The sequence below is a fragment of the Pavona decussata genome, unplaced genomic scaffold (genome assembly GCF_977016875.1).
Source record: "Pavona decussata unplaced genomic scaffold, jaPavDecu1.1 SCAFFOLD_122, whole genome shotgun sequence".
NCBI classification, from domain to species: Eukaryota; Metazoa; Cnidaria; class Anthozoa; order Scleractinia; family Agariciidae; genus Pavona; species Pavona decussata.
In genome coordinates this window covers 640,713-667,500 of record NW_028145536.1, presented here as the reverse complement: position 1 = coordinate 667,500, position 26,788 = coordinate 640,713, and the positions used below count along the sequence as shown (strand labels likewise).

General features: G+C 39.3%; 2 protein-coding genes and 1 pseudogene across 3 annotated transcripts in view; all 3 read left to right on the top strand.

The window, feature by feature from the left end:
* LOC146469532 (ATP-binding cassette sub-family C member 4-like) overlaps positions 1-2,272 on the top strand; it is a 44,900-nt gene extending 42,628 nt beyond the window's left edge. The window contains exons 28-29 of the mRNA XM_085123155.1: positions 144-249; positions 1,856-2,272. Coding sequence (XP_084979281.1) covers positions 144-249; positions 1,856-2,194 — 445 coding nt within the window. The 3' untranslated portion in view covers positions 2,195-2,272. The remainder of the gene's footprint in view (positions 1-143; positions 250-1,855) is intronic.
* Positions 2,273-5,224: 2,952 nt separating this feature from the next.
* Positions 5,225-26,788, top strand: part of LOC146469530 (ATP-binding cassette sub-family C member 4-like) — a 40,538-nt gene continuing 18,974 nt past the window's right edge. The window contains exons 1-11 of one of the 2 annotated variants that reach the window (XM_085123156.1): positions 5,225-5,571; positions 10,074-10,184; positions 13,881-14,001; positions 18,348-18,563; positions 19,279-19,368; positions 20,877-21,040; positions 22,352-22,477; positions 23,004-23,253; positions 24,339-24,455; positions 25,173-25,217; positions 26,488-26,529. In XM_085123156.1, coding sequence (XP_084979282.1) covers positions 18,354-18,563; positions 19,279-19,368; positions 20,877-21,040; positions 22,352-22,477; positions 23,004-23,253; positions 24,339-24,455; positions 25,173-25,217; positions 26,488-26,529 — 1,044 coding nt within the window. In that variant the 5' untranslated portion in view covers positions 5,225-5,571; positions 10,074-10,184; positions 13,881-14,001; positions 18,348-18,353. Of the gene's footprint in view, positions 5,572-10,023; positions 10,185-13,880; positions 14,002-18,347; positions 18,564-19,278; positions 19,369-20,876; positions 21,041-22,351; positions 22,478-23,003; positions 23,254-24,338; positions 24,456-25,172; positions 25,218-26,487; positions 26,530-26,788 lie in introns of those variants that run through there. The other variant, XM_085123157.1, reaches the window with a different exon arrangement.
* Positions 14,778-15,839, top strand: LOC146469531 (uncharacterized; annotated as a pseudogene).

Genomic DNA, 26,788 nt, shown 5'->3' with positions numbered 1-26,788 from the left:
TTTGCCGTGCCTAATTAAATTCTGTCAAGAGAGTGATTTTGACGCCGCACCACTGCCAAACGACTGCGTATTACTTAGGACGGCGCTTGAGAGGCACGGTGTCTGAACTGATTGATACTAACCGGTAATTTTCTTGATTCCAGCACGGACGCTTTAATTCAGGAGACCATACGTAACAAGTTTCAACGTTGTACAGTTCTGACTATCGCTCACAGACTCAACACCATTATGGATTCAGACAGAGTCATGGTAAGCAAATTTGTTTATTGTAGAGTGCGACGTGGCGAGATATACCAATACAAGTTTGCGCTAGGTGTCAAATGTGACCCATTTTTGGGACAGTTAGAACATCAGCCCATAAAAGTAACTGATAACTGAGAAATGCCGGCTACAATAAATTAGTAGATAAATGGCCCAAAATTTAACTGGTAAATGAGATTCCAGTACCCCACCCAGACAATCTAATCTGGTTTCTGATTATGCCTTCTCCTCTATCAATAATTGCCTGTTCATTAGGAGACCCCCAACAACCATGTAGTATTCCTGTTTTCTTCTGATTGTGTTCTAGGATCGATTTCCGCCGCTCGCTCGAGTCCGTTTTTCCTCTCCTGAGTGCAGACTCATTTCCCGAACAGCGGCTGGCAATCGAGCATAATTGTGTTCCAGCTAGCACAAAAATACAAAAACACGATGGCTTTAGTTTGCTGTGTACCGAAACAACGGCTACACAGGAGACTGCTTTAGCATTTGACGTTGATTTCAACATTTTGACTTTGGTGTAGAATTTGCGGTTATTGTACCGCATTCAACTCACGGTACGCGGTTGACGGATTTACAATTTCATCATCCGTCAATGACATTACCGCGTCACTATGGAATAAATTACTTGGAAATAGTATCCTAAAGAAAATCGGCAAGACTTAGATATATATTGCAATTTGCGGATGAGCTATTAGCGCCTTGGTCCTTTTTTCTCCAAACAGATCTCACTAAGGGCTAACGCTCGAAACGTCAGCCCCCCAATCCCTTTACTGTGGTCAAACAACCTTTAGTTATCAACTCGGTTAATAAAACCAAGTACAGTCAACTCCTTTTATTGTGGACACTCTCGGGACCGCGAATTAGTGTCCTTAATAGCGAGAGGCCGTAATAGCGGGAATTTATTTCAATCAAACGTCTGTCATCTTTTTTTTGCGGGGGACTTAACTACTGTCCGTATTATCGGGGTGTCGGTAATAGCGAGGTGTCGGCAAGGCGAGAGTTGACTGTATTTGTTTCTATCCCTCCCCCCCACCGACGCAGTATTACAGTTTCTTTGGAAACTTACTCAATTACCGGCCCTGTTTGGAGAAAATGAGCCCGCCGCGCTTTCCCCACCTAGTCTGAAATGTCAGCCGACTCCTCATCCTAACCCACAGGGGGCGCGAGAGAATTTCATTGGCTTCAAAATTCGAGTTGACAGAAATATTCATCTAGAAAAAGTCAGCATTACTAGATAAACAAGAAAAGTGAGGTTTGAATCTCATCGTCAGTTTTTACTGCTGCATAGAGGGGGTGGCTATGCAATAAAGACACCATCGTTTGAGGTTGAGGAAAGGGGTGCAGGCAGAGATATATTTTGTGGTTTAGTGGGTCCTGTTCGCGTATTGTAGTTTTGACCACTTCCCCTAATGCGGAAGCGAGTGACTCTGAAGGATAACATCGCTTTGTAATAGCTTCCATGTAAAAGGTGTAGCCGTAAAGAGGGTCGCAAGTTTATTGGTGAAGTTAGCACGTTGACTTAGCAAAGACAGCCGGGTTTAACAGTACATAACACCCTTTTATTCTGTTCATTTTTCGCGCTTTGAATTCGCAGGTACTGGACGAAGGAAAGCTAGTGGAATTTGACGAACCTTATTTGCTACTCAAAAATAAAGACAGTTTATTTTCAAAAATGGTGGAACACACCAGCAAACATTTGGCGACGAATCTATACGATGTAGCGCGTCAGGCGTTCTTTTCACGACACGAACTCACTGAAGATTGTGACTTGGATCCGTTACAGAAATCGATGGACGAGTTAACGATATTACAACAGCAACAACAACAACAACAACCACAAGGACCGGACAATGAAGAGGATTTCGAATTACCGAGCGTTAGAAGTAGTTCTTCGTTAGAAAAGGAGAGGTTATTGTTTGAATCAACTGTTTAATTTCTTGTCACAAATCGTTTCTAAGAAGTTTATAGATGATGTTTTTAAACGGTGTGCATCAAAATATATTCAATCACGTATACTCAGTTAAGTCCTCGACTGCGCTGGTACGTTTCAGTTACACCTATTAAAGCACCTGCATTTTTTCCTCTTATTGACAATTGCTGGCTGTTTTGCTGTGCAAAAACTTCTAAAGGCTAATTTAAACGCACCAATATATCTGCCTGATTAGTGGATTCAATCGCATGGACCAATTTACAAGTTACAATTTGTCAGCCGATTTAGTTTTCTGTTGGTGTAGCGCGGGGTGAAAATTGACCTGATCCAAGAAAATCTGTGGCACTGGGAAATGGTCGGGATTAGGGATGGCAGACATAGTATGAAGTATACGTTGTGGAATCGGTATTTCAAGAAACAAAGCCAAACGTATCTTGAAAAAATAATCTAAGCTTTAAAGGAAACCTCCACTCTTGGAATAAATTAACGTTTCCTTTTGGAAAATACAATCTAATTTCAAATTTCGCTGGAAAACACAGTCAATATTACTGCGTCGGACAACACGGGAGTTAATTACCGCCTATTTTCGCTTTAAAATTTTCCGGCGCCGCCATGTTGGATTTCATGACGTAACACGGTTGCCCAATTGTTTCACAGAAAAAAACTTCTGCTTGCAATCAATAGCGGCAACCTTGTGACGTGGAACGTCTGGGAAATTTTAAAGTGAAAACAGGCGATAATCATATCTAATTTTTAGCACACTTGAATGTTAATTATACTTTTCAACTAAAGTTTAGAAATAAGACATTATTTCAAACAATTTAACGTCAATTTTTTGGAGGTTCGGACAAAATATATTGTAATTGAGTCGCAAAAACAAATTAGTAAATATTGCGTGATTGCTAGACAGCAACGGGACTCAAATTTCTCAGAAATACGGTGGCTGTAAAGAAAGACAATGTAAACCTCCCATAATGCCTTATCTGTAAGGAAATAGGATGGGATTAAAGTTTAGAAATTCAAACTGCCGATCTTCAGAGCATTTCATGTAATTTCAATTAAAGGGAAATTATTACGGGGATTTGGTGTCATTCAAATCATCCCCTTCCCCCCCCCCCCCCCCCCCTTCAACCCAAACGTTTCTCAATTTACACTGAGAAACCTAAGAATGATGGTCCAGATTTGTTGTCAATCACCGCCCCAGTGTACGTGGATCAGTTGTTCGAAATGGATTGCAAGTTCTCGCATTTTCGTTTCCCACATGCGATAAAGGTATTGTTGTGCGCACCATTTTAACCATTTTTCCGTCAAAATCTCCGTCAAACTTCTCCTTTAAAAAAAAACTTTTTCACTTCTTACGTTTGGTCGTGGTCGCCATCAATTTCCTTGTGTATGAGACACGTTTTCTAGATTTTCAGTGCATGATTTTACTTTTCTTGTTTTATTGTCGGTGTTATTATCTATTTGTGACTACTTAAATGCATCTATCCAGTCAGAGATTTTTGCTTCAGATGCAACCGTACTCTGTAAAGATTTCTATCCGGTAAACCAGTTTGGTTGATATTTTTTTCAGCATACGCGACTTCATTAAATCACTCATAATGGCCATGTCATAGCTTTAATTACTTAGTGTTCTCCACTGGTGGGCCATCATGTTTTGACCCACCCGACCCCGCGGACAAACGGTGCTGAGGTTGGTTGCCCTGTGGTTGATTTAGCTTATTTGGTTTGTAAAGCACCACGTGTCCATTTGCCTTTTCCAAGTTCACTAAGGCAATACAAAATTTAAGTGGTTTCCTTCCCGCACAGAAATTTACACTCCAGGGATAATTCTCTGATTTCTCAGTTGTGTAGTCAGTACTGCACAGCACAAAATTTCATTATCCCTTATTGTTGTGTTATTTCCAACTTTACTCCAAGTTATCTCTCATGTAGCAAAGTGAAGAAAAACTGCTGGGGATAACTGGCTCCCATAACTGCTCGATGGATTTCTTTTGGTAACGATTTTGACAGCGGCAGTTGAGAATTTATACCCAATTGTTATTTGATTCTAGGTCAAACAATTTACTAACTTAATTTAAAACCAGGTACAAATGACTAGGGACTGAAAAAACATTTTTTCCATTGAATAATTAGACTTACGTCATTTATTGCATTTAACATAAGAAGAACGCACTCCTTCACTGATTGGAGTTAAGATTAAAGAAAATAGAAAAATGGCACAAAGCTAATTTGACTTGAAATATTTCTCCTGTTTTCAAACGTCTCCAATGTGCATCTTCCTCATATAGAACCCAAACATCAACAAAAAAAATCACTCAATTTGACTAGAAAACGATGAGATCTAAAATATTTTGTAAATCCCCATAATTAATGCCTCGTTTTTCAATTGATCCGCAGTTTGAAACGATCTCTTGGTATTGAGCAAATTATGTCACCGACCACATGAATTCATATAACAACACTGGTCTTCTGTTGTCCGTATTAGCTTGAAATTTTAACATTATCTTGATTAAAGATCAAAGATCTCTTTTAGAAAATTGCTCTTTTTTCAGGTTTCAGAAAAAAAACCCCACTACAAACAGTACAAAGATGTGCATCCATACGTAAAGATTACGTAAAGAATAGAAGTTATCTTAGCTCCTTGATTGACAGAGCCGTCGACTCTTTCGCCTTCTACCATAACAGCAAAACCCCTTCTACTTTTGACATAAATCAAACTAAAAGTTTTCCTTCAACGCAACAAATCTGCTGTAGAACGGAACATTTTTCACATAGCTGCACATAGTCACGCAGGGAAAAATTACATGAGGCGTAGGAAAACTTCGATCGCTTCCAAACTTGAAAACTTCTGCAAAGTTTCCTAGCACTTAAAAAGATCCTTGCTATTTTCTTGGCAAACCTGATATGTATATAATATGAATCCCTAAACATGTTATATCTAAATAATTCGCTTGAGAACTTCCTATATTTATAAATCAGGATGTCCTAAGGACGTCGACCCCGCCGTCTGCGTGGGAGGCTAGAAGTCAGGCAAACCAGTTGTAAATCTGTTATATATAAATAATGAAATTCACCAGGCGCGTAAATTCATTATTTATAAATAATAACATTTCGTCTTGCCATCATTCGACTTCGCCGAGACAGGCTGCTGGGCGCCAATTTGACCGGATGTGACGTCAATTTTAGTTGGATGATTCTGATACGAAAATTTGTCTTCTCCCCCGCCCCTGGCTTGGCTAAATATAAATTACGGACCTTCGTCTACCCATTCTCTGCGCATCCACTGGCACGAAAGACAAGATGGTGGTCGAGAGGATGCACACCACAGCCAACCCAATGGCTAAAGCCACGTATATCAGCAAGTATTTTACGTTTTGGTGAGTTCTTATAAAAAATATGTAGTTGATTATGTCAGTAATCGCTACAGATTTCTAAATTGTTGTTCCTGTGGGAAACAATTTTCAAATTTCATAATCATCACCATTATGGAACGCCGTTTGTAAATTTATTATTTAGACAAAATTCATGCTGTTTTTCCACTATTTATAAATAACTTGAAATGACGGAAAAATTATTTACAAATAAGGAATAAGTATTCGTCAAGTGATATCTAAATCATTAGTTCTTAGCAAACCTGATATGTATATAATATGAATCACTAAACATATTATATGTAAATAATTCGCTTGAGAACTTCCTTTATTTATAAATCAGGATGTCCTAAGGACGTCGATCCCGCCGTCTGCGTGGGAGGTTAGAAGTTAGGCAAACCAGTTTTAAATCTATTATATATAAATAATGAAGTTCACCAGGCGCTTAAATTCATTATTTATAAATAACAACATTTTATCTTGCCAAGTAAAAACTATTATTTATAAATAATGAATGTCACAGAGAGTACAAATCCATTATTTATAAATGATGAAATTTCACATCGCCAAGTGTAAATTTATTATTTATAAATAACAAACTTCTCGGTTGGATGGAAAACGTGATTGCGGATTGCGGAGTGAGGAGTGCGGGGTGTGGAAATGAGGAGTGCGTGGAAATTCATTAACTTTGACAGATTTATTCATTTCAAATCATTTTAACGCATTTATTCAACACAAAAAATGCTTAGAAATATTTTACTCTTGATAACTGGAACAAACGAAAGTGTAAAAGTAAAACATTTCTAGTCTGGATAGTTTACACGTCCTATTAAAGGGATACATTTCCCTAAAAGTTTCTAAACTTTCTTTTTAACTCTCAACTATAACGGTAACGAAACCATAGTAGAGACCTTAAACGACGAAAACGGAGAGGAAAACGCCAGTTTTAATGCGCATGACTTGACTACACGACACAAAATCGCTTGTCTAAGAGGAAAAAAAACGATTCCGGTTTTCGACCATGACCGGGATGTTAACGTTCTTGTTTTTTAAGGTTTAAGGTTTTTATTATTATGCACTATTTCAATGGTTTAAAACAAAAGGAAATTACAATATATAAGAAAAGTAACATAAAGACAGCATTAAATTACATAAATGTGAAAAGTAAAATGTGCACAGTGACCAAGGGAGCTTAGGCTTTCGAGTTGGTCACTGCCACGTGCAACTAACTGGCGTATAACGTGCAACTAAATAGAGCAAGAAAAGTAAAGAATAATAAAAGTGCAATAATAGAAACATACTACAATTTTTACATAAAAAAAAAACAATAGGAATGATAATTAATAGTGAGGGCAATACCTTTTAAATACCCAATATTCATTGGGCATTTAAAAGGTACAATTTGTACTGCTTGTAGAAGCTATTAAGGTCCCTACTATAAAAACTACTTGACAACGTGCGTAGTATGATCACATAAATATTCATTCTGCAACTGTAAATGGTGACACGTCAAGTCCCAACTGTAAAAACTACAACGTGCGTATTATGATCACATAAATGTTAATTCTGCAACTATAACGGTGACATGTCTAGTTTGACAGTTTTCTTTTCGCATTCTTCTATACCAAACAGAATTAGATCTTACAATCTTGTTTAAGATCTAGATCTAGACTCAGCGTCTTGTAATAAGGAAACAACAGCACGGAGACAGCACGCGCAGCCATCCCCACGACGAGACTACAACAGTATTTGTAACGATGATGTTCTCAACCTTATGGATGCGCTATCGTAGGCCTTGCGTCATAGATAGATAGATAAATCGTTTATTGAAAAACCACAACTTGCAGCTATAAGCTGAATTACTTGCGTTACATACATCATGTTTAAAATTTCAAAATATAAAAATCCTAACTACACTAACTACAATTGCTGTTTATTTGCAAAGTGCGTTATAAAAGTGTCTCTAAACCTCTTTTTTTTCACATTCGGGATTGAAAACATACGCCTAGTCCTAAAATTATATCTCCCACTGTCACTGAGCGCGGGCAGCAGGCTAGCTAGTTTATGTTGGTCACTCTCTACTATTTGTTTAAACAGACTGCTACATAATTCCTCACGTCTATGAAAGAGTTTTTTCAAACCCGCCTCTTCCAGGGCCTTGCTTTACGAAACCTCTGGAATAGGATCCTTACGACTCTTTTCTGAACTCTCTCTATTTGGTCGGACAGATAGGCTGGCAAATTAGTATGGAAGGCCTGACATGCATATTCGAGAACGGAACGTATGCATGCACAATAAAAAAAAAAGAGACTTACGGTCTATGCCAGCTCGCTTAAGTTGCTTAAGCAAGTAAATTCGTCAGGACGCCTTCATACAGTAGTAATATTATTTACATGATCGATCTATTTAAGGTCACTCTTTACAATAATACCTAATATCTTAGCTGATTTCACAATTTCAAAAGCATTGCCACTGGCCTCAAGGGAAACAGTGTCCGAGTAATGTTTTCTTCGAAAGTCTTTTCTGAGTTCCTTACACTTAAGTGAGTTCAGTTTGAATCTATTGTCGTTAGACCATCGAAGAACATCATGTACTGTATCTTGGAGCACTGAAGCACCAAACTTGGGGAAAATTTCCGAGACCGTGGTATCGTCAGCGAATTTCCACATAGAAGAGAGGGCATTTCTCGATGTGAGGTCGTTGATCACAGCCAAAAAGAGCCATGGGCCAATCCAGGTTCCCTGTGGAATTCCAGCCGGGACTGGTTTGCAATCCGAAAAGCAATCAGATTTCAGCTTTTCACGTTGATATCTGCTTCGTAAAAAGTCTGCGACCCAGTTGACAACAATGTGTTTTACTCTTAGGCTATAGAGCTTGGCGATCGATAAATTGTGGTCTACAAGATCAAAAGCTTTCTTGTAGTCCAGGAGTGCTACCCTAACATGTGCGCCAGTTCCATCAGTTGCTTCAGACCAGTGATGTAGCATGTAGATGAGTGCAAATGTAGTGCTTGAATCAGGAATAACACCAAACTGGTTAGGATCCATACACTCGAACATCGAGGGTTTGAGAGCTCGGTCGATGATATACCCCTCCTCGACTTTAGACAACGTAGATGTTAAGGATATGGGTCTCAATAGACGCACCCTTGGGAACAGGTGGAACATCCGCTAGTTTCCATAGATTTGGGACTTTAGTTTCTCGGAATGATTGATTTAACACCTCGGTTGAAGCTGGACCTAGTATATCAGAAAACTCTTTCAGCACCCAGTTTGGCAGGTTATCAGGCCCTCCTGCTCTAGACGCACTTATCTTGCTTAGGCGTGCTGCTACAGAATCGACTGTCACTTGAATAGGCTCGTCATCTTCGCATAAGACCATGACGTCATCGGATAGTGGATCGTATTCAGGAACTAAATCTGTCTAATGACCTCAAGAGGCTCGAACTTCTTCCTTTCTTGGTCTTCATCAAATTTAAATGCTATCGCAGCTTATTTAACAAACGTGATGTTGGTCTTATCAATAAAAAGCAAATTTTATGGTATGCTGCCACAAAGAGCAGTAATTTTTTCACTTACATTTATGTTACCTGCGCCTAGCGTAATCTCTAAGAATAACAAACAAAATTGCTAGTTAATCAAAACACACTGACGGATAGACCTATCGGGTGTTCTACCAGCCCGTACAGCTATAGCGTATTTATAAACACGAACAAACTTAAAACATTTCTAAGTCTACGCGCCAAATTTTCTTTCTCTGAGGTTTATGCTGCATGCTATGCGTATCCTGATCACCGGAATTATGAACAAACCAGCAAAAGTCAGGTAGTTAATGAAAATACACCGATCAGTTGAGCACCTTCTCGTCTCAATTACAGATATGTATGTTTAAATCATATTGTGCCAGAACTTCGATTTGTTTGATACCAAGCGCTCTGTAACTACAAAACAAGATTTGTCTTAAGCGACTCGTTCTATGTTAAGTTTTCTAGAACCGATAGACTGTATGCCTTTTTCTCGAGAATCGGTGCCCAAATTTGAAACCGCTCTATTCCTCATTCGATTAACCTACTCAAACGTTCGTCCTTTCGCAAAAAGATAAAGGAATTATTACTAAATTTCTTGCGGTCAGAAGATGATTATGTCGAAGTCTCCCGTCTTACTAAGTTATCTCAGACTTTAGGTTAGCTTCTCTTCGTAATTTTAATGTATTTGCTTTGTTTTAAGTTAGTTTATCCTATTCACTGTATGTTATTTAGTCCGTCTATATATAGATAAACTTTGTACTTGTAATATGTCCTCAGATCTCCCCGCCTCGATTAGTCCATAATCGATTTGCGGTGGAAAAGTAAAATAATTAGTTATATTTCTAATTTTAAATAAAATGTTGTTGTTGTAGTTGTTCTGTAAACTGCGGATTCAATGAAGACTTGAAGTCACCAAGAATGTTCATCTCACTCAACAAGAATCCAGCTATTTTTTGATTTTATTTTTGAACTTCACTTCTAGGTGGATGAATGATGTATTTAAGAAAGGATACAAACATCCCCTGGAGAATTCTGATATTTATAAAATTTGACCAGAGGATGAAAGCCAAGAACTGACTGATAGATTAGAAAGGTTGGTTAATTATATAAGGGGAGGCTTTGGTAAGGTTGATTTAGTTAACATTTCTAAAATGTAGTCTTGAGAATACTTTTGGGAGGAGGGATGGAACAGTGGTGAGAACATAACACCTCTATTTTTTTTTGCACTTTTTGCTTGATCACATTTGAAGGGCTTGAAACAAGAGGGGCATGACACCTGATTTTGCACCAAATAAACTAATTTATATTCTGGTAAACAGACTGGATATCATTAAGGAAAATAACACACTGGTTCATAATACTAATTATTAGTTTTCAAACTAAAAGCTTCAATCCAAAGAAAAAGGTTATTACTTTCTCCTGACAAACCTGAAGCTACATGTACATGTATACTAGACAAGTAAGTCAGCATCATTTTCATTTTGTTACTGATAAGCATAAAGGACAAAATCAACAAAGCATATGCCAAAACGGAGTTGATAGCATTGAGTAATTCAGATTTCAAGCCCAGAAATGTGTACGTACACCCCTCTTGCTCCAGCTGGACATCGTGTAATAAAACGAAAATCAATCAATCAATCAATCAATCAATCAATCAATCAATCAATCAATCAATCAATCAATCTATCTACCTATCTATCACTCAATCAATCAATGTTCGCAGTGTTTCCTGGCAACATTGAAAAACAAAGTATGAATGACGTCAGACAAAGTGAATGTTGCTAGGCAGCAACAGGTTGGGAGACAGACTAGCGTCAGGCGCACTTTGGTGGAGCAAAATTTGTATACATCGGGATAGTTTTCCTTTCATTGCCGGATTAAATTTCAACAGTAATGTTCATCAATATTCACTGGATGGAAATATCTCTGCCGAAAACTTTCCCTTTCTTCCAGAAATCTTTTTTTGTGAAAGATTGCATTGAAGAAATTACACGTTTTGTTGCCGCGGTAAAATAGTTTTCCGTGGGAAATAAATTCATCGAACACGACAGCGCTGCACGCCGCGCCAGTTTTTCATTTCTTCGTGTCAGAAATAGATTTCGAGCGCAAACTAACCTGTGGAACTACGAAAACACCATGCTCATCAAAATAGTTGCCATGTTCAGAAACCTTTTAATCTCCTCATTTGATGCTACAAGCTAAAGAGGGCTTTCCACCCAGCCCTAGCTTCGCGAGGTTTTGCGAGTCACGTATTTCTAGTTTGGCACATACTCTATTTCTTTAAAAGCCATTTGCAAACATTGAAAATAGTGGGGGACTTTTTAAGGACATTGGCAGAAGGGGAGTGATCAGACCAGGTTCTGAGCGACACTCATCCCTATCTACCTGATTGAGCATTTAGGGGAAGGCAGTGTAATTGTCATGTAGTAATGATAAGAAAGGTAAATAAATATATTGTCCAGTCTTCTTTGACCATACATGTTTAATGGGCCGGGGGTGGGGGGGTACTCCCATATATGGGCTATATAGGTACGTGCCGCGAGATAGGGTATCTCGCGATCATATTTTCTCATTTAGCAACGCGTTCCTGGATTAGTCCTTAGATAGGGTACCTAAATTGTATCAGTTAAATTGAAGCTTGTAAGCGCCACGTTTTACGAAAAAGAAATGGCTTTTTAAAACTGAACTGTCCGCTGAAATATTAGAAAAGCGATTTTCACAGACATTTAGGTTTATTAAATTCTCAGCCTCGGATATTGCATTTCTAGCGTTCTGATTCGTTCACTAAATCTCGGTTATCGGCTCACATACCGTAGTTTGACCTTATATGGAAAACGAATGCCACAGGTGTCGCTGAGCTAAATTTTTTTTTCGGCGGGAAGCAAAAGTTTCTCCGGAAAAATGTAGAAAAAAAAAAGAAAAGAAAGAAATACCAAACAATGCCATCTCAATATAACAACAACCAAAGCCACAAAGTTCGGTATGACACTATTTAATGGTACGTATCTCTGAAGTTTCCTTTAAAATCTTCAAAATTGGAAAATTTTACGATTTTAAAGATCACATAACAACAACAATAACAACCGGTTATCTTCAAAAATTTCAGGATAGCTTGCAAATCCTGGCGGTAAAAGGTTAAAACCAATCGAAGAAATTTCTCAGGAAGAGCTTCATGCCTGTCTTTATGTTTTTACGAATTTACGAGGACTTCAGATGGTTCATCTATGAAATCCGTACGAGCGGCGGCCATAATGTTCGTTTCCGTCGCTCGGCACCACTCAGCAAAACATTTGCACTAACGTGCACAGCTCTTACGCTTTCTCAAATAAGCTTGAAGTTTAAAAACTTGCACTGAATGCTTGTCTCAGTGAGGCTGTACCTCGTACACTTGGACGTGGCTGAAGTGTTTTAAATCGTCCGCGAGGAATTCAGTTCAGTATAAAAAAAGCCGTCCTTGCCCTGATGTCTTCCTTCGCTGGGCACCACACAGCAGAACATTAATTTGCTCAAATGTGCACAACTATTACGCTTCTCGATGAGCTGGAACTTCAAAAGCACTTAAATGCTAGTCTCAGAAAGGTTATAATTCGTACATTTAAACGTTTCTTGAATTTTAGATGTCCGATTGTGTCCGATTTTCTTCGCTTTCGATTTGGATTTTTCATTCAACTCCGTTTGCAAAGCGCTGCGCGTGTCATGTGATCATTAGGTTTCGCGCGTTTTGATCGGAGGTTGCCTCAACATCCGGTCGTTTAAATTCGAAAGAAATTTTTTCTTAAGATATAAAAATTCAGTAAACTTCAACAGCAATGTCCAAACGCGGAAAATTTAATAAAACAATTATTCCATTTGCGCTTGTTGGATATGAGATTAGTTATAGCCAACTTGGCGCTTCGCGTCTCGTTGGTTATTTACCATCTCATATCCAACGCGCGCTCAGGGAATAATTGTTAATTACCCGTGCACTTTAGCCGTTGTTTGGGTCCCTTGAAAAGGGTGTCATTTTTTGGGTTCGGTCCTTAAAAGGGTGGTTTTCCGTTCCTTTACCCTTAAATAGGGTCAGGGTTTGAGAACCTTCGCGGCACAACCCTATCGAAAATTCCCCCCGGGTTAATGGGTTAGCAATAAGTGTATTAGGCTAGCACTTATTTTGGAATTTCATTGCATGGGCAACAACTTGCAGCATTTTGTACCAGAATGACTGCAAATTTATGTTAGAGGACAATTGTTTAATCGTAGATTGCCCCCCCTCCCCCCTAACCCCTGAACACTGGCATGGAACACACTCTGTTTAATTAATAAAAACCCTAGCGTTTAAAAGAAAAAAAGTACGTAGGTGCCAGTTATAATTATTTTGGTCAGTACTACATGACTTCAATGCAGTATATTAAATCAGGCCCACAGTAATTGGCTCTTGCTGTTGTGGATGCCCTGCCTAATCTAATTCAGTATGTTGTAAATGTTAAAACCAATAAAATAAAAGAAATAAATAAACCTCTGGCCAAATTAGTGACCTTCGTGACCATTTTAGTCCAGAAATGTTTTTCTAGTCGCCATGGTGACCAGAACAGTCGTAGTTTGGAGCACTGTGCCTTCAGATGTATGTCATCAAGCATTTAGGGTGATTTCCAGAAAAAAATTCTATTATTTTACGGTACTCACACAGTGGACAACTTACTTTACTTTTTTTCTGCCAGGTCTTCTTTAAATTACTTTGCTTCCTGATTGGCTTCAAACAGTAACACTTGACTCATAAGTTTCCGTTGATGGCATCTTTTTTTTTTTGCAGTTTGTGGGATAAAGAAGTAAAAGACGCACAGAGGAAAAACAGAAGACCAAGACTTAGGAATGCTTTCATTAAATTCTTAGGATTTCGATATTTTCTGCGTGCAGCATTTCTTTTATTGGAGGTACAGTACGTGTAAATTATTATTACTTTTTGTATCCAAAATGTTTTGTCTTTGAGATATATGATACTAAATAAATTTAATTTTAAAACTTACTTAAGATCTTGTGGAGGTGTTTTCTTGATTGTTCTAGATGTAAAAATAACCATAATAATTTATTGTAAAGATTGAGGTTCACACGTTTTTACTAGGTGTAACCGGGTCACATTAAGTCTATTTTAGTTTCAAGTCCAAATTATTTTGGCATTGTTTAATTATTCTGTATTAATCCTCATTATTTTATTTCCCTGAATTTTCTGGTTTCCTTACACTCCTTAGTTTGTGTAACTATTCTCACGTATTTCTTGTAGCCAAATCCTGTTGTGTAGAAGTTAAGCTTACACCTAGTTCCTTTAGGTAAATCCTATATTAGAGGGTTACAGACTTACACCCTAGCCTTTTATGGTTTAGATTTTGTACCTTAAACTATTATAAATTAGCCTCATTTTGACTCAGTTAGTTCAGTTGATTAGTTGGTTGTTCTGAGCACAAGAGCAAGTCCCCTAGGAAGACTGAAGTTCTCAAGTTGTAGTTCAGATGTTTATTTCTCAATAACCCTTGTGTTACTCGTTCCCGTTTTTATTCGTTTCCACCTCGTGATTAATAAACTTGTGAATCTTATACTCAAATCTATTGTTCCTTGCGTCGACCGTTCTCCCATCTTACATTTTGGTATCAGAAGTGGGATTTGAGTTATTTAAGTAGAGTTCAAGAAGCGGGAACGAGCTAACCATACAGGGATGTCAACATCATCTGAACAATTGCAAGCACTCACGAAGAAATTGGCCGCACTGGAAGCCCAGCTGCAGGTGTAATCTGGAGCTGTAGCCGGTGGTTCCTCTGGTACAGTTCCTGGACAGATCACTGTGAAGGTCCCCCATGAGTGCAAGTTCCTAGGTAGCTGTGATGACTACCTCATTGAAGACTGGATTCTTGATGCAGACTGAGCTATCACTGGCATGAACAATACTGAGGCCATAGAGTTCCTGCTCTACCATCTAGATGGAGCTGCCAAGGAAGAAGTGAGACTGAGACCGCCAGAGGAGCGCGCCAGTAGCGCGGACGTTTTTAAGATTCTTCACAATTCCTTTGATGAGGGGCTCACATCTTACCAGGCCATGGAAAAGTTTTACGAGAGACGCCAGAGGGAGAGGGAGACCATACAGGAGCATTCACACACTCTCATGGTCCTCCTATCCAGGGTTGAGCGATTGGCTCCCAGGTGTGTGTCTGATAGAGACCAGCTTCTCCGCGACCAGTTCACTGGGAACCTTTATGATCTTCAGCTGAGACGGGACATCAAACGTTGGCAGCGGGAACACCCCACTAGGACATTCCAGCAAGTAAGGGAGGGGGAGCAACGCTGGGTGGACGAGGATGGCAGACCCCCGCGAAGAAGCACTGTGGCACGCGAGGCTACCGTTGATGACCCTCCAGATGACCCTCCAGATGACCCTCCAGTTCCTTGCGAAGTCAAGGAGACAGCCAGTCTACAGAAGGTGGTCAGTGACCTTGTTGCAGGCCAGAAGCTGCTTGTGGACAGCCCCCAGAAACAACAATAACTTCTGTCTGACCACATCTACAACCAACAGACAGCCCTGGACAGACAGCAGGATGCTATTCAAAGCCTGATGTCATCCAACCAAAACTGGTGGCAACCTGGTTGTTATGGTTGTGGATCAAAGCAACACTTGCAAAGAGGCTGTCCAAGTAACCAGCGCAAAAACTGGGGAGGTGGTGGTAAGAAGAGGGCCCCCAACACCAAGTTGCCGGCGTTAAACGAAAAAGCTCTACGGCAGTGAGCCATGCCGTGGAGGAGTTAAACAGTGGCTTCAAACCTCTGCCTGATGACAAGCACACGTCAATTCACATGGCTGGTGGTACCCCAACAGTCCAAGCAAGACTTGGTGGTATTGACGCACTGTGCGTGGAAGTCTCTGGTTCCATAGTGTCCTTTGTTACAGAACAGTTGTATAAGAAGAAACTCCAGCCAACTTGAGGGTGCATATAAGATGGGCGAATGCTGACCCTGCGTGCTGCAAACGGGTTCGAGATTCCATACCTGGGATACCTTGAATTAGACGTAGAGGTGGATAGGAGGAAGATACCCTGGTGTGAAGTACTCGTCTTGAAAGACATCCCTGCGACTGCTAATCAGAGACGTGAGGTACCTGGACTCCTTGGTACTAATGTACTGGCGCAGATTCCCAAGTTCGGCGACCTACTCCAGCAAAAGACTCGTGCCAAGCCAAGGGACTCAGAAACCTCCACCTCTAGTTTTGTACGAGTTGCCGGAAAATACCCAGTTTTAGTGCCCCCAAACTCAGTAGCAAGTAAAGCTGTAACTGGCCCAGCCTGTGGTGCTAACGCACTGATGTACTAGTACTAGGAGACATCCAGGTAGCGAATACCCTGGTTGATGGCTCTAAGACGTGCTTCTTGATCCAAGTGGTGACCCCTACACCAAAGGATGTATGGTTACAGCCACGGGCACACCTTGAAATGGTACGTGGTGCAGCAAAGGTCACCAGTGGAGACCATCTGGAGTTTGATGTATGCAGCAACGAGGTGATAGTGTCCTGCCAGCCAGAAGCCTTTCTCACCAGGGTCTGGAAGCCCTGCACCTCCCAGAGGAAGCACGATTTCCCTGCTAAAATCACCTTGACAGATTTCCACGGAACCCCAGAGGAGAAGCAAGAAGCGTTGCGGATCCTAAAGTACCTATTCAGATGTGTTTGCACAAGACGGAGACAGTTTAGGGAAAACTACAGCCATTCGGCTGTATACCGACATGTGACGATGTCCCAGTGAACCAACGCCACAGAAGGATTCCACCAAACCAACTGACGGATGTGAAGGAACTCCTGCAGGGCCTGCTAGAGAAAAGGGGAATTAAGCCAAGCCAGAGCAACTTCGCCTCACCGATTGTCCTGGTCCAGAAGAAAAACGGTGCCCTACATCTGTGTCTGGACTACCGAGGGCTTAATCGCAAGGTGAAGAATGATGCCTACCCTCTACTTAGGATAGACGAGAGCCTGGACGTATTGAGAGGTGCTAAGTATTTTTCCACCATTGATCTAGCCTATGCCTACAACTAGGTAGTAGTTGACCCTCCAGACCTTCACAAGACATCCTTAATCACCCCCTTCGGGTTCTTCAAGTACAACCGCATGTCGTTCGGTCTCGGAGGAGTGCCCTTGACCTTCCGGCAAGTTACGCAGTCCATTTTCCGTGACCAATTCTTGGAAGTCCTTATTGGTTACCTGACGACATCATTGTGTTCAGCCATGCCAAACATGGACTGAAGATCGAGGCCAAGAAGTGCCAGTTCTTTCGCTCGAAGGTCACCTACCTTGGCCATGTAGTGTCTGCTGATGGTGTTGCCACTGATCCTGCCAAGACAAAATGACCCCAGCCAAAGACCGTGAAGGACCTGAGATCATTCCTTGGCTTTGCGTCCTATTGCCGCAGATTTCTTCCACACTTCGCACAGCTGGCCAGACCCCTACATGAGGTGGTGTCCAAGCTGTATGAAGGTGGCAAGCATGGGAAGCAGAGAAACAGGTCCATCGGAAACATTTGGAACCAAGAGTGCCAGGAAGCATTTGATAGCCTTAAGCAAGCGCTTACAAGCCCCCCAGTCCTAGCCTACCCTATCTACACACAGGCCGTTATTGTTGAAACAGATGCCTCCCATGATGGTCTAGGAGCAGTGCTGTGACAGGAGCAGGATAGTAAACTACTACTCCTCCAATTTATTGGAGGGTTATTAATAAACCCCTTTTCCGGCTCACTGCTATATCGGAGAATAATGACCTTGGCTTAGAGATTGTTATCAAAATTTCACAGTCTCCCTCAAAGCTTCGCATCTCCATCAAATATTCATTTTTCGGATATTAATTCTTTCAGCCTTAGGCATCATCCTCCATAATGATGATACCAACACCTGAACTGTGAAGGAATTTTATATTGTAATAATTGCGGACGAATGATGTGGCATTATTGGATGTGAGCGTGACTTTGTAAAACTTGATTTGATGAAAAACTGAATTCACAAATAGTTTCGCCATACTGAACTTAGAAAAACGTGAGAAGTTTTATATGAACTAGGTGATTCACTTCAACTTAATAGTTTAAATTAACAAACCAATCTGCATGCAATGTATTTATTTTATTAGTAACATTCATTCATTCATTCATTCCTTTTTCATGCCAACTTTTATCAGTCTTTCTTTTAATTGCAGTTAATTTGTGTGCTACATGCATAAACCATTTTGATTTTCACCAATAATTTTGTCCATGTTGTTCAGGAAGGAATGAAAGTCTGTGCCCCAATACTCATTGGTAGACTACTGAGCTTCTTTACTCCTGAGCCTGGTATAAGTAAAACTGAAGCCTACATTACTGCAGCACTTCTTTCGCTTGTAGTCCTGACTGAGGGGGCAATTCATGCTCCCAATTTTTTCAAGAATTTGAGGCATGGCTTGCATTTGAGGATTGCTGCAGGGTCACTCATCTACAGAAAGGTTGGTCAGTTGGAATCTGCATGTGAGGACTATTTCTAACACTTATTTAAATAATCTTTTAGCTACGTTTATTCTAAAAATTGCAACTTAAAAGTTCACTTAGCCAAATTCCATTTAGCAAAATAATAAGAGACAAGTTGAATAGCGCAGGAAAGTTCTGGTTGAAACAGAGGTCAATTTAATTAAACTGTTACACTGTCTTGTAGTTTACAAGGTGGGTCATTTGTTTCACATACACACAAAAAGAAACTCACTGTTAAGGAGTTTAAAAATATCATCATTATAAAGACTTGTATTGATTTTCATTGGACTCATTTTCTACATGCATATGTAATAGCAAGGGCCAGATTGGCCAGATTGTTAGCTACAGAACGGTGTAAATTGGTCCTACACATAGTTTTGATGTGAGTGTACATAGCATTATACCTAATAACTCGGAATTGAAGGCCCATCCAAATTACACTCTCAACAGTATACAATATTGTTGGGCCCATCAACATTGTACAGTAAGTTGCTGGGTTAAAATCCCAACATGTACATGTATCAACAATCTTGGGAATTATGTCGGAATCTGGCAATGCATGATGGACTTCCATCAGGGATTGTATAATAACAGGTTGAGGAGAAAGGACTACAGACCAAAGAATACAAGTGAACTTGATGTGTTGATTCATATTTTATTCAGTTTAATGTGTATGTGATGTATCTGTTTTAGGCGCTGCGACTAAGCCATACCTCGTTATCAAAAACAACAACTGGTCAAATAGTAAATCTCATTACAAGCGATATTCAGAGACTGGAGTCGGTATGTAAGATCTGCTGTAGTTGAAATTCTAATCAAATTAAAAATTATTTGAAATTAATAGAATCATATTTAGTTAGCTAACAGTCAGATTGGTGTGAAAAGTCAGAACTAGGCTGATTTAGTTCCAGTAGTAGGGCAAAATAATTATTTTATTATAATGGCGTCATTTGACTAGACTGACTAGCAGAATTCTTCAGGTTTTTTTTTTACTCCTTTGCATTTGAAAAGAATCAAAGGCTCCTTTAAGCCAATTCCTGAATGCAGAAGTGGGTAATTGTGATGAACAGCTCCCCTCTACCGACTGTCGGCCGACAGTGCCAATAGTGATGTGAATAGTGGTAGCCGTAAAGCAGTACTCTCATCAAACTAAACTCTACAACTAACGATTCGTGGACGCCGTGTGGGAATGAGGTGTAACCTGAGAGGTATAACAGATTGTTCGAATTGTGTTTGTTTGGCCCAGGACTTGAAATATAAATCGTATTTAACAAGAAAATAAGGGGCCTCATTTATTTCACATTCTATGCCGCTTAGATTTTTGGCCGTTACCCTCAGCAAGATTGAGTTGCTTGAATAGTTTCGTATTTTTCAAGAAAGTTTTAAGTTTGAAAATTGTTTGAAGTCTTTGGAGTGGTTGGCTTTTAAAGGCGAAAAACGAAAAGAAAAAAATAGTTATTCCCCGGGAGGTTTGAAACTCGGACCAGGCTTTGCCACGCCACTACGCCAGATGTGCACGGCTCCCGTAGTGCAACGATTTTAACGGTCAAATTACTCCGGACCGCCAAAGAAGAATACGCGAATGAGTAGGAAACACTCTCAGACGTTTCTCCTTCCGTTTTGCGCGAAATCCCTGCTGACTTGGACGACAACCTCTGCCTTGAGCGACTTTCAACGTGGCGCTTTTCTCACCAAAATAAAAACACACGAAGACTATATACATCAGTCGAGTGTACTTTAGTCTATTGCTTTTAATTTCTAACTCCACAAAACGTAAAGTTCTATAATTGAAAGAGGAGAGAAACTTAAACGAGCCGTGAGAGTACGCCATATTTGAAAGTTTACGACCCATCAAGTGACCGAGTGACATTTCCCCAACATTACGATAACTCGTTCATTGCGCATGCTTGCAATGAATTCTCACTGGTAGTTGTAATCAAGTGACGCCATCATGGCCTGTGGTTACCCTCTAGCCATTTATCATTTTATTTTATACATGTTGCATGCACTTCTCAAAATTTGAGACATCATGCTTCTTCACATGGCTTGTGTTTCAGAAGATTGATTCCCTACTATGACACTGTTGCCGCTTTTCCTAACAACACTGAAGGGGTGAGGGTTGAACGTCGTGCTAGGTTTATGGACTAGCACCCTATCATGGGGGGCGGGGGGTGAGGAGGTTACAGAAAGTCACTGTAACTGGGCCTGATAGCACTGATGAGCTACCTGGCTCATTCAACCTCTTGAAGTATGTTAACCCCGTATTTTTTTTAATTTTTATTTTTTACTAGGTGACCGTCTTCCTGCATCATATCTGGCTGGCTCCTTTGGCAGTGGCTGTGGTAGCATTTCTCAGCTGGAGAGAAGTTGGACTTTCTGTTCTGCCTGGAGTTTTTGTTTTCCTGCTGCTTGTCCCATTTCAGTGGTGGATTGGGAGATTTTTTGCCCGATTGAGGTAAAATTTTGTCCGTTTGCTAAAGCAAAATAAAGATTGAAATAAGTTTTTATGACAACTTTATAGAAGAAGGAAAGCTTCAAACGGATCACAACAAAGAACTAAATTACCATATTAAGCTGTACTCCTGAAATCACATAACAATAAAAAGACGCATCTAATAAGAACATATTTTAAATAATACAAAAGACGTAGGCTTACCGATTTCGTGCAGCTTCAAAACATGAATAAAATGCTTCCTAATTAGTATCAATAGTTCTAGCAGAAAGAACGAAGGCAATATAAATTAAAGTAAGAAGTTTCATAACACAAAACACAATTTAACCAACCAATACATGAACAAAGGGACAATTATACATGTAGGTCACGATAGCTAAAGTGATCTGTTTGGACTTTAAGACAATTATCTAAAACACACAAAGTTCGAAACAACGGAAAAGAAAAGCATATAATTGTATTCAACGTAGAAAGAACACACTCCTAATTGCGTTTGGAGTCGAGATTATATGGGACAATCAATCAACGAATGAATGAATGGATCTTGTGACGCGTATCTGGCATCCCCCGCAGATTTTGCAGGGGCTGATGATATCATCGCGTACTTGTCAAAGAAGAGAGAGCCTGGGATCGAGATAATCGGACGCACTCCCTGATCTTTGATTATTGTTAGTTCATGTGTTCGCAATAACTTGATTCAGCATTGATTTCGGTAAAAGTCTGGAATAATTCTTGGGTTACAATCAGGATCCCGGCGAAAAATGAAAAATTCAATGTTGGGCGCTGGCTTGACAAGCACGCAATGACAAATCACGAAATAACTAAACAAGGCAGAAAATGTTCATTTGCTCCCAGGCTTCTCTCTGCTGTCTTTTTCAGAGCACGTCATCATGTATTTAATCTTTGCTACTTGTTTTGCCATGCTCCTTTCCTTTTTGCAAGTGAGGACTGTAAGTTGCAGAAAGCAATTAACTACCTAGTTTTGAAGCAACTGCAGCTGAGGATGTTAAAAGAGTTCAACCTTTACTTTTTATACTACACATGAAGAGTTCTAAATAAAATTATTATGAAAACTTGTCAGAATCAATAGCTCTTTGTTGCAATATACATGTACACTGTATTTCCAATAGCAAGGTAATGTATCGTTTGCTTTGTAAATATGAACTGTCAATCAATTAAATATCCACAGGCATAGGTAATGTTACCTTCCCCATGACCATGGTCTCCCACTTTGGTTGTTGTGTCACACTGAGTTGGCTTACTTCCGTACATTGATGTGTCCTGTTGTGTACTGTGCACTTTCGTCCCTTTCAGATTCAAAGTTGCTGTTCTGACAGATCAACGTATCAAAGTAATGAACGAAATCATCTCAGGAATGAGAGTTATCAAGATGTACACTTGGGAAAAGCCCTTTGCCAAGTTGGTGGCTGATGTTCGAAGGTTTGCATCAAAAACACCTAAAGTGAATTAAGTTGTAAATTATAAATAAAGTGTAAGGTGCATTATTTTATAAAATAACTGGTTTTTGCTCCATGGCAAAACTGTTGTTGGCTGCTTGAATGTCTGAATTTATTATCTTGAACCCCAGTCAAATGGTTAAGGCAAGCTGTTCAAAGGCATTCGCCATTTAGAAAGACTGCTGGTAAGGTTGGATCTTCTGTTGACCACGACTTGGTGTGGCATAAACTGGCCGAGCTAGTGATCTACATTAATGAAACTATGGTTTGTTAACTGTAGTTTTGTTTTAATTTGTGATTTTGGCAATTTCCTACTTGTTTGCTCCTAAGTCGATTAATTAGAGTACCCTTTCGTAGCCAGCCAGATTACAAGGTTACCTTATGGCCGGCCACTGGGCGTTACTCAAAACCTTTTTAGTAATGTTATCAAGTGACATTAGACTGTATAACATGTAGTTTTCTTGTGGGAAAAAAATTGACCTTGATATAATTATACTTTTGTTATTTAGACGAGAAACAAAAGCAGTGAAGCTCACATCCTTCTTCCGTGCTATCAATGGTGCATTGTATTTTTCTGGTCTGTCTGTAGTCAACTTTGTGGTTTTTACAACATTTGTTATGACTGGCCAAACGCTAACTGCTGAAAGAGTGTTTGTTGTTCTCGGACTGTTCATGTCAGTGAGAGTATGCTTCCTTTCGTTCTTCTCTCGTGGTGTGATGTATCTCAAAGAGGCTTCTGTGTCCGAGAAGCGACTACAAGTAAGGACTTTTAGAAATTGGAATTTAATGTTTGTCATGTCTAGTGGTTAAAGAGGCTCAGTTTCTAAAGAAGCTGCGTGCTACGTTAGTGGCGAAGTGTAAAATGATCGAACGAATGCTTCATTTATAAAGTGAGTTGACGTGCATTTGTACATTGGCCACCGGAACGGTCGACGTACAAAAGCTGACATTTTGAGCACTAGAAAGTCGTCGGAAGAAACATGTGCTCTAACGAAGGGTTTGCACTCGATAATCATGTACCTAGTCTAGGAGTTGGGTCCAATGAACAACGTACACATTACAATTAATTCAGTAGAGGTTTAGTATAGAACTGAAACAATCAACGACTTTTGATCACAGGCATATCCTTTCATATCTTCATTGAATCATGCCTTTCCTGACAAAAAATTCTGTTTACCCTATGCTATAGCTGTAGACGACGACTTTTAGAAATGGTATAACTTGTTAAACACACTAAAGACATCTGCAGGCAAATATTAAGTAATAAGTTTATTAGTAAAATTAGAGCTGTAACCAGGATAAGACACTGAATTAAAAACCGTTCTCTGGTCAAAAAAATTAAAAACATAAGCTTTCGGCTATCTCAGTTTCTGTTTCCGTAAACTTGCGCGCCACATTTTTCATTCGTTAAAGGCTATAGACTGTTAGCCGAAAGCTTATGTTTTTAATCTTTTAACCAGAGAACGCTTTTTAATTCGATAAGTTTAAAGTTACTGACCTTGTAGTGATCATGAATAAATTGTTACCATGCAATTACTTTGTTAACGCTAAGAAATGACTGAATGAATTTATTTGACTTCAGCTGATTACACAGGTTGTATTTCAAGACGTACATGTATTACTATAACATTATTATATATAACATAGATGGTGGTTTTTAGGTGTCCAATGCAGAACAGTTGACTCCATTTCCAAAAACAATGACTACTTGCCTTTCTAAAAATATTCGAACATGAAACCATAGTCAGGTCTGTTATCATTGTTTAAGTTGAGAAGTTTACATTTTTGTTATCCTAAGATTATTATTTTACAGAGTAATGTTGTGTGCTGCTTTTTGTTTTTAGAAATTCTTAGAGTTAGAGGAAAGAGATCCCAATTACCCTGCTAAATCAAATAGTGTTGGCAGTAAAGCAGAGGCACCAGTGGTGCAGTTAAATGGGATTACTGCATACTGGGATTCGGTAAGACTAATAATGTCTCTACTGACATTGTTTTTAGAAGTAAAAGCAAAGCAAAACAAAACGGCCAAAAACAGCCATTTACCTAAAATGCTTTAGAATGTAAGTAATAAGTTTGAGTCTCACTCAGTTTTATTTGTTAGCGAAAGGTGTTTAATCTAATAACTAAGCCTTTTTCTGTTAATAGCTGAATGCTATTACACATGATTTATAAAATTTGTGCATTGGAGTCGTTCACATCCTAGAGATTCCCAGCTCTCTGAGAAGGCAATACAGCCATTCCCAGATTTTTTAAAATCCTTTTTGGTGAACGTGGCTTGTTGTTGTACTTTTGAAGTCGTGATCAAGTGCAAAGATAGCCCCTCTGTGCGTGCAATCTGCATCTTCAGTCATTTTTCTTTCAAACTGATGAAGCGATATGCATTAGCCATAACGGCGTACGTTTGACAATAACAACAACAAGAGCTGTTCACATTTAAAGGGATTTCACAAAGTTACACATTTCTGCAACATGAACTCCTGACCACAGGTACTCTACTTTTGCACTTGAAATGATGTTTGATCCAGTGACAACGGGCAACTCTTTGTACACATTGAAGATTGAGCTACCACAGTACTGTAGTTTGATTGATTTGTTTGTGTAAGGTCCATTACCGAGGTAAAGAAAAGTGGGGGATGCATGTGATACAACATCTGAATAAAACTTTCTACCTATTTCAGACACTAAACCCTACTTTGAAAGATGTCACTTTTGAAGCAAATTTGGTATGTTGTTTTAATCCGTAACATATTATCAACCAATCTATCTAATTTATGGCATTCGTGAAGGGAACCACTGCATAATGTAACATAAAATAATATGTTCAGTACGGGACCTTTTTGTGTACTGAGGCCCTAAATAATATTGCTTTTGGCGTGCTTTAACAACTCAGACTATTTGAACTTTTATACACTCTGTACAACTAGGAAAATTTTGATGTACTGGATTAGTTGAGTCTTGCCAACTGAAAATTTGGTAAGGATGCAACTGACTGAAATTGGATAGCAACTATTTTTGACGATCGTCTTACAATAATGCCATTTTGGTCTTTGTACTGTCCCAGGAACTGAACCTTTCATAGACTTCTCGAGTTCTCCTCAGGAGTATACAGTTACTATAATGAAACTCCTTTATTGTCATTTCATCAGTGAGTGCACATAAAATTTAGAAATTCATTAAATGTATAAATACAGAGAAAAGCAACTTCTTTAACTAAATACTCTGGACAGCGGGTAGCGAAAGCTAATCGAAGCAGGCAGAGTAAGACAAGAAGAAGATATGAATAAGGGAGTAGAATATATACTTAGAGAATGAAGTGATAACTTTATGAAAATAAATAAATTCATACATATATATGTATATGTATACAGTCAAGAAGTGCTTTTTGTATTCAGTTTTTGCACATATATAAATGCAATGTTCACCCAAACGTCCTGATTTAGTTGTTTTTTGTTTTAATTTTGTGCAACAAATATACAGGGCTATCATTAAAGTGTATTTGACAGATTTTTTTTATTGCTTGATCAAATGTTATTGTTATTATTCTCGTGTGAAAGTGTTAAAAAATTCCTTATCAATTTTTTGCCGCTCGTTTGAGGCGTTTAAAAGCGCCAAATTCCACTTTCGGTGAGGTACAATTCCGTGAAAGACGTGAGACTGGGGTAATAGGGCTTTGACGACAATACAGGAACGCTAGCCTCGTGATTCCTGTATTCGTCAACTGTGTGGACGAACATATGAATGGGATTGTTGAATACTCAGAATGAAACAACTGAGGAATACTATTAGAGAAACTGCGAGAATAAGTGTTCCTGTATTGACGTAACAGCCCTACTTTATCGTTAATGATCAAATGATTTAGTAAACTCACAGATTTATAAAAGAAATGTATCAGCTTTGAGCTCTCAAAGTGAAAACGTTATCAATTGAGGCATTTTAGAAAAGACAGAGTCATGTCATCCATTGGTTTTTTATGTTCTTTCGCTTTTTTGTCAGGAAGAGCTTCACATTATCATTGGGTCTGTGGGTGCAGGAAAGGTAATCCCGTTTTACATTAGCTTCATTCGTCTGTAAATTTTGGTGCATTAAATGTCTTTCACCTTGTCAGTGGCTGAAGTGTCTCTTGCTGCTTTTGGTTCCTCAAGAAGAACTTTTGGTCACATTGCTTTAATCTTCAGTTATCAACGGTGCAAATTGCTACCGGACATTTGTGAGGCATTCTTTGAGAGGAAGTAGTAACATTTTAAATTATTTCATGCTGCTGATACTGTCATAAGCCGCTTGGCTTACACAGCTT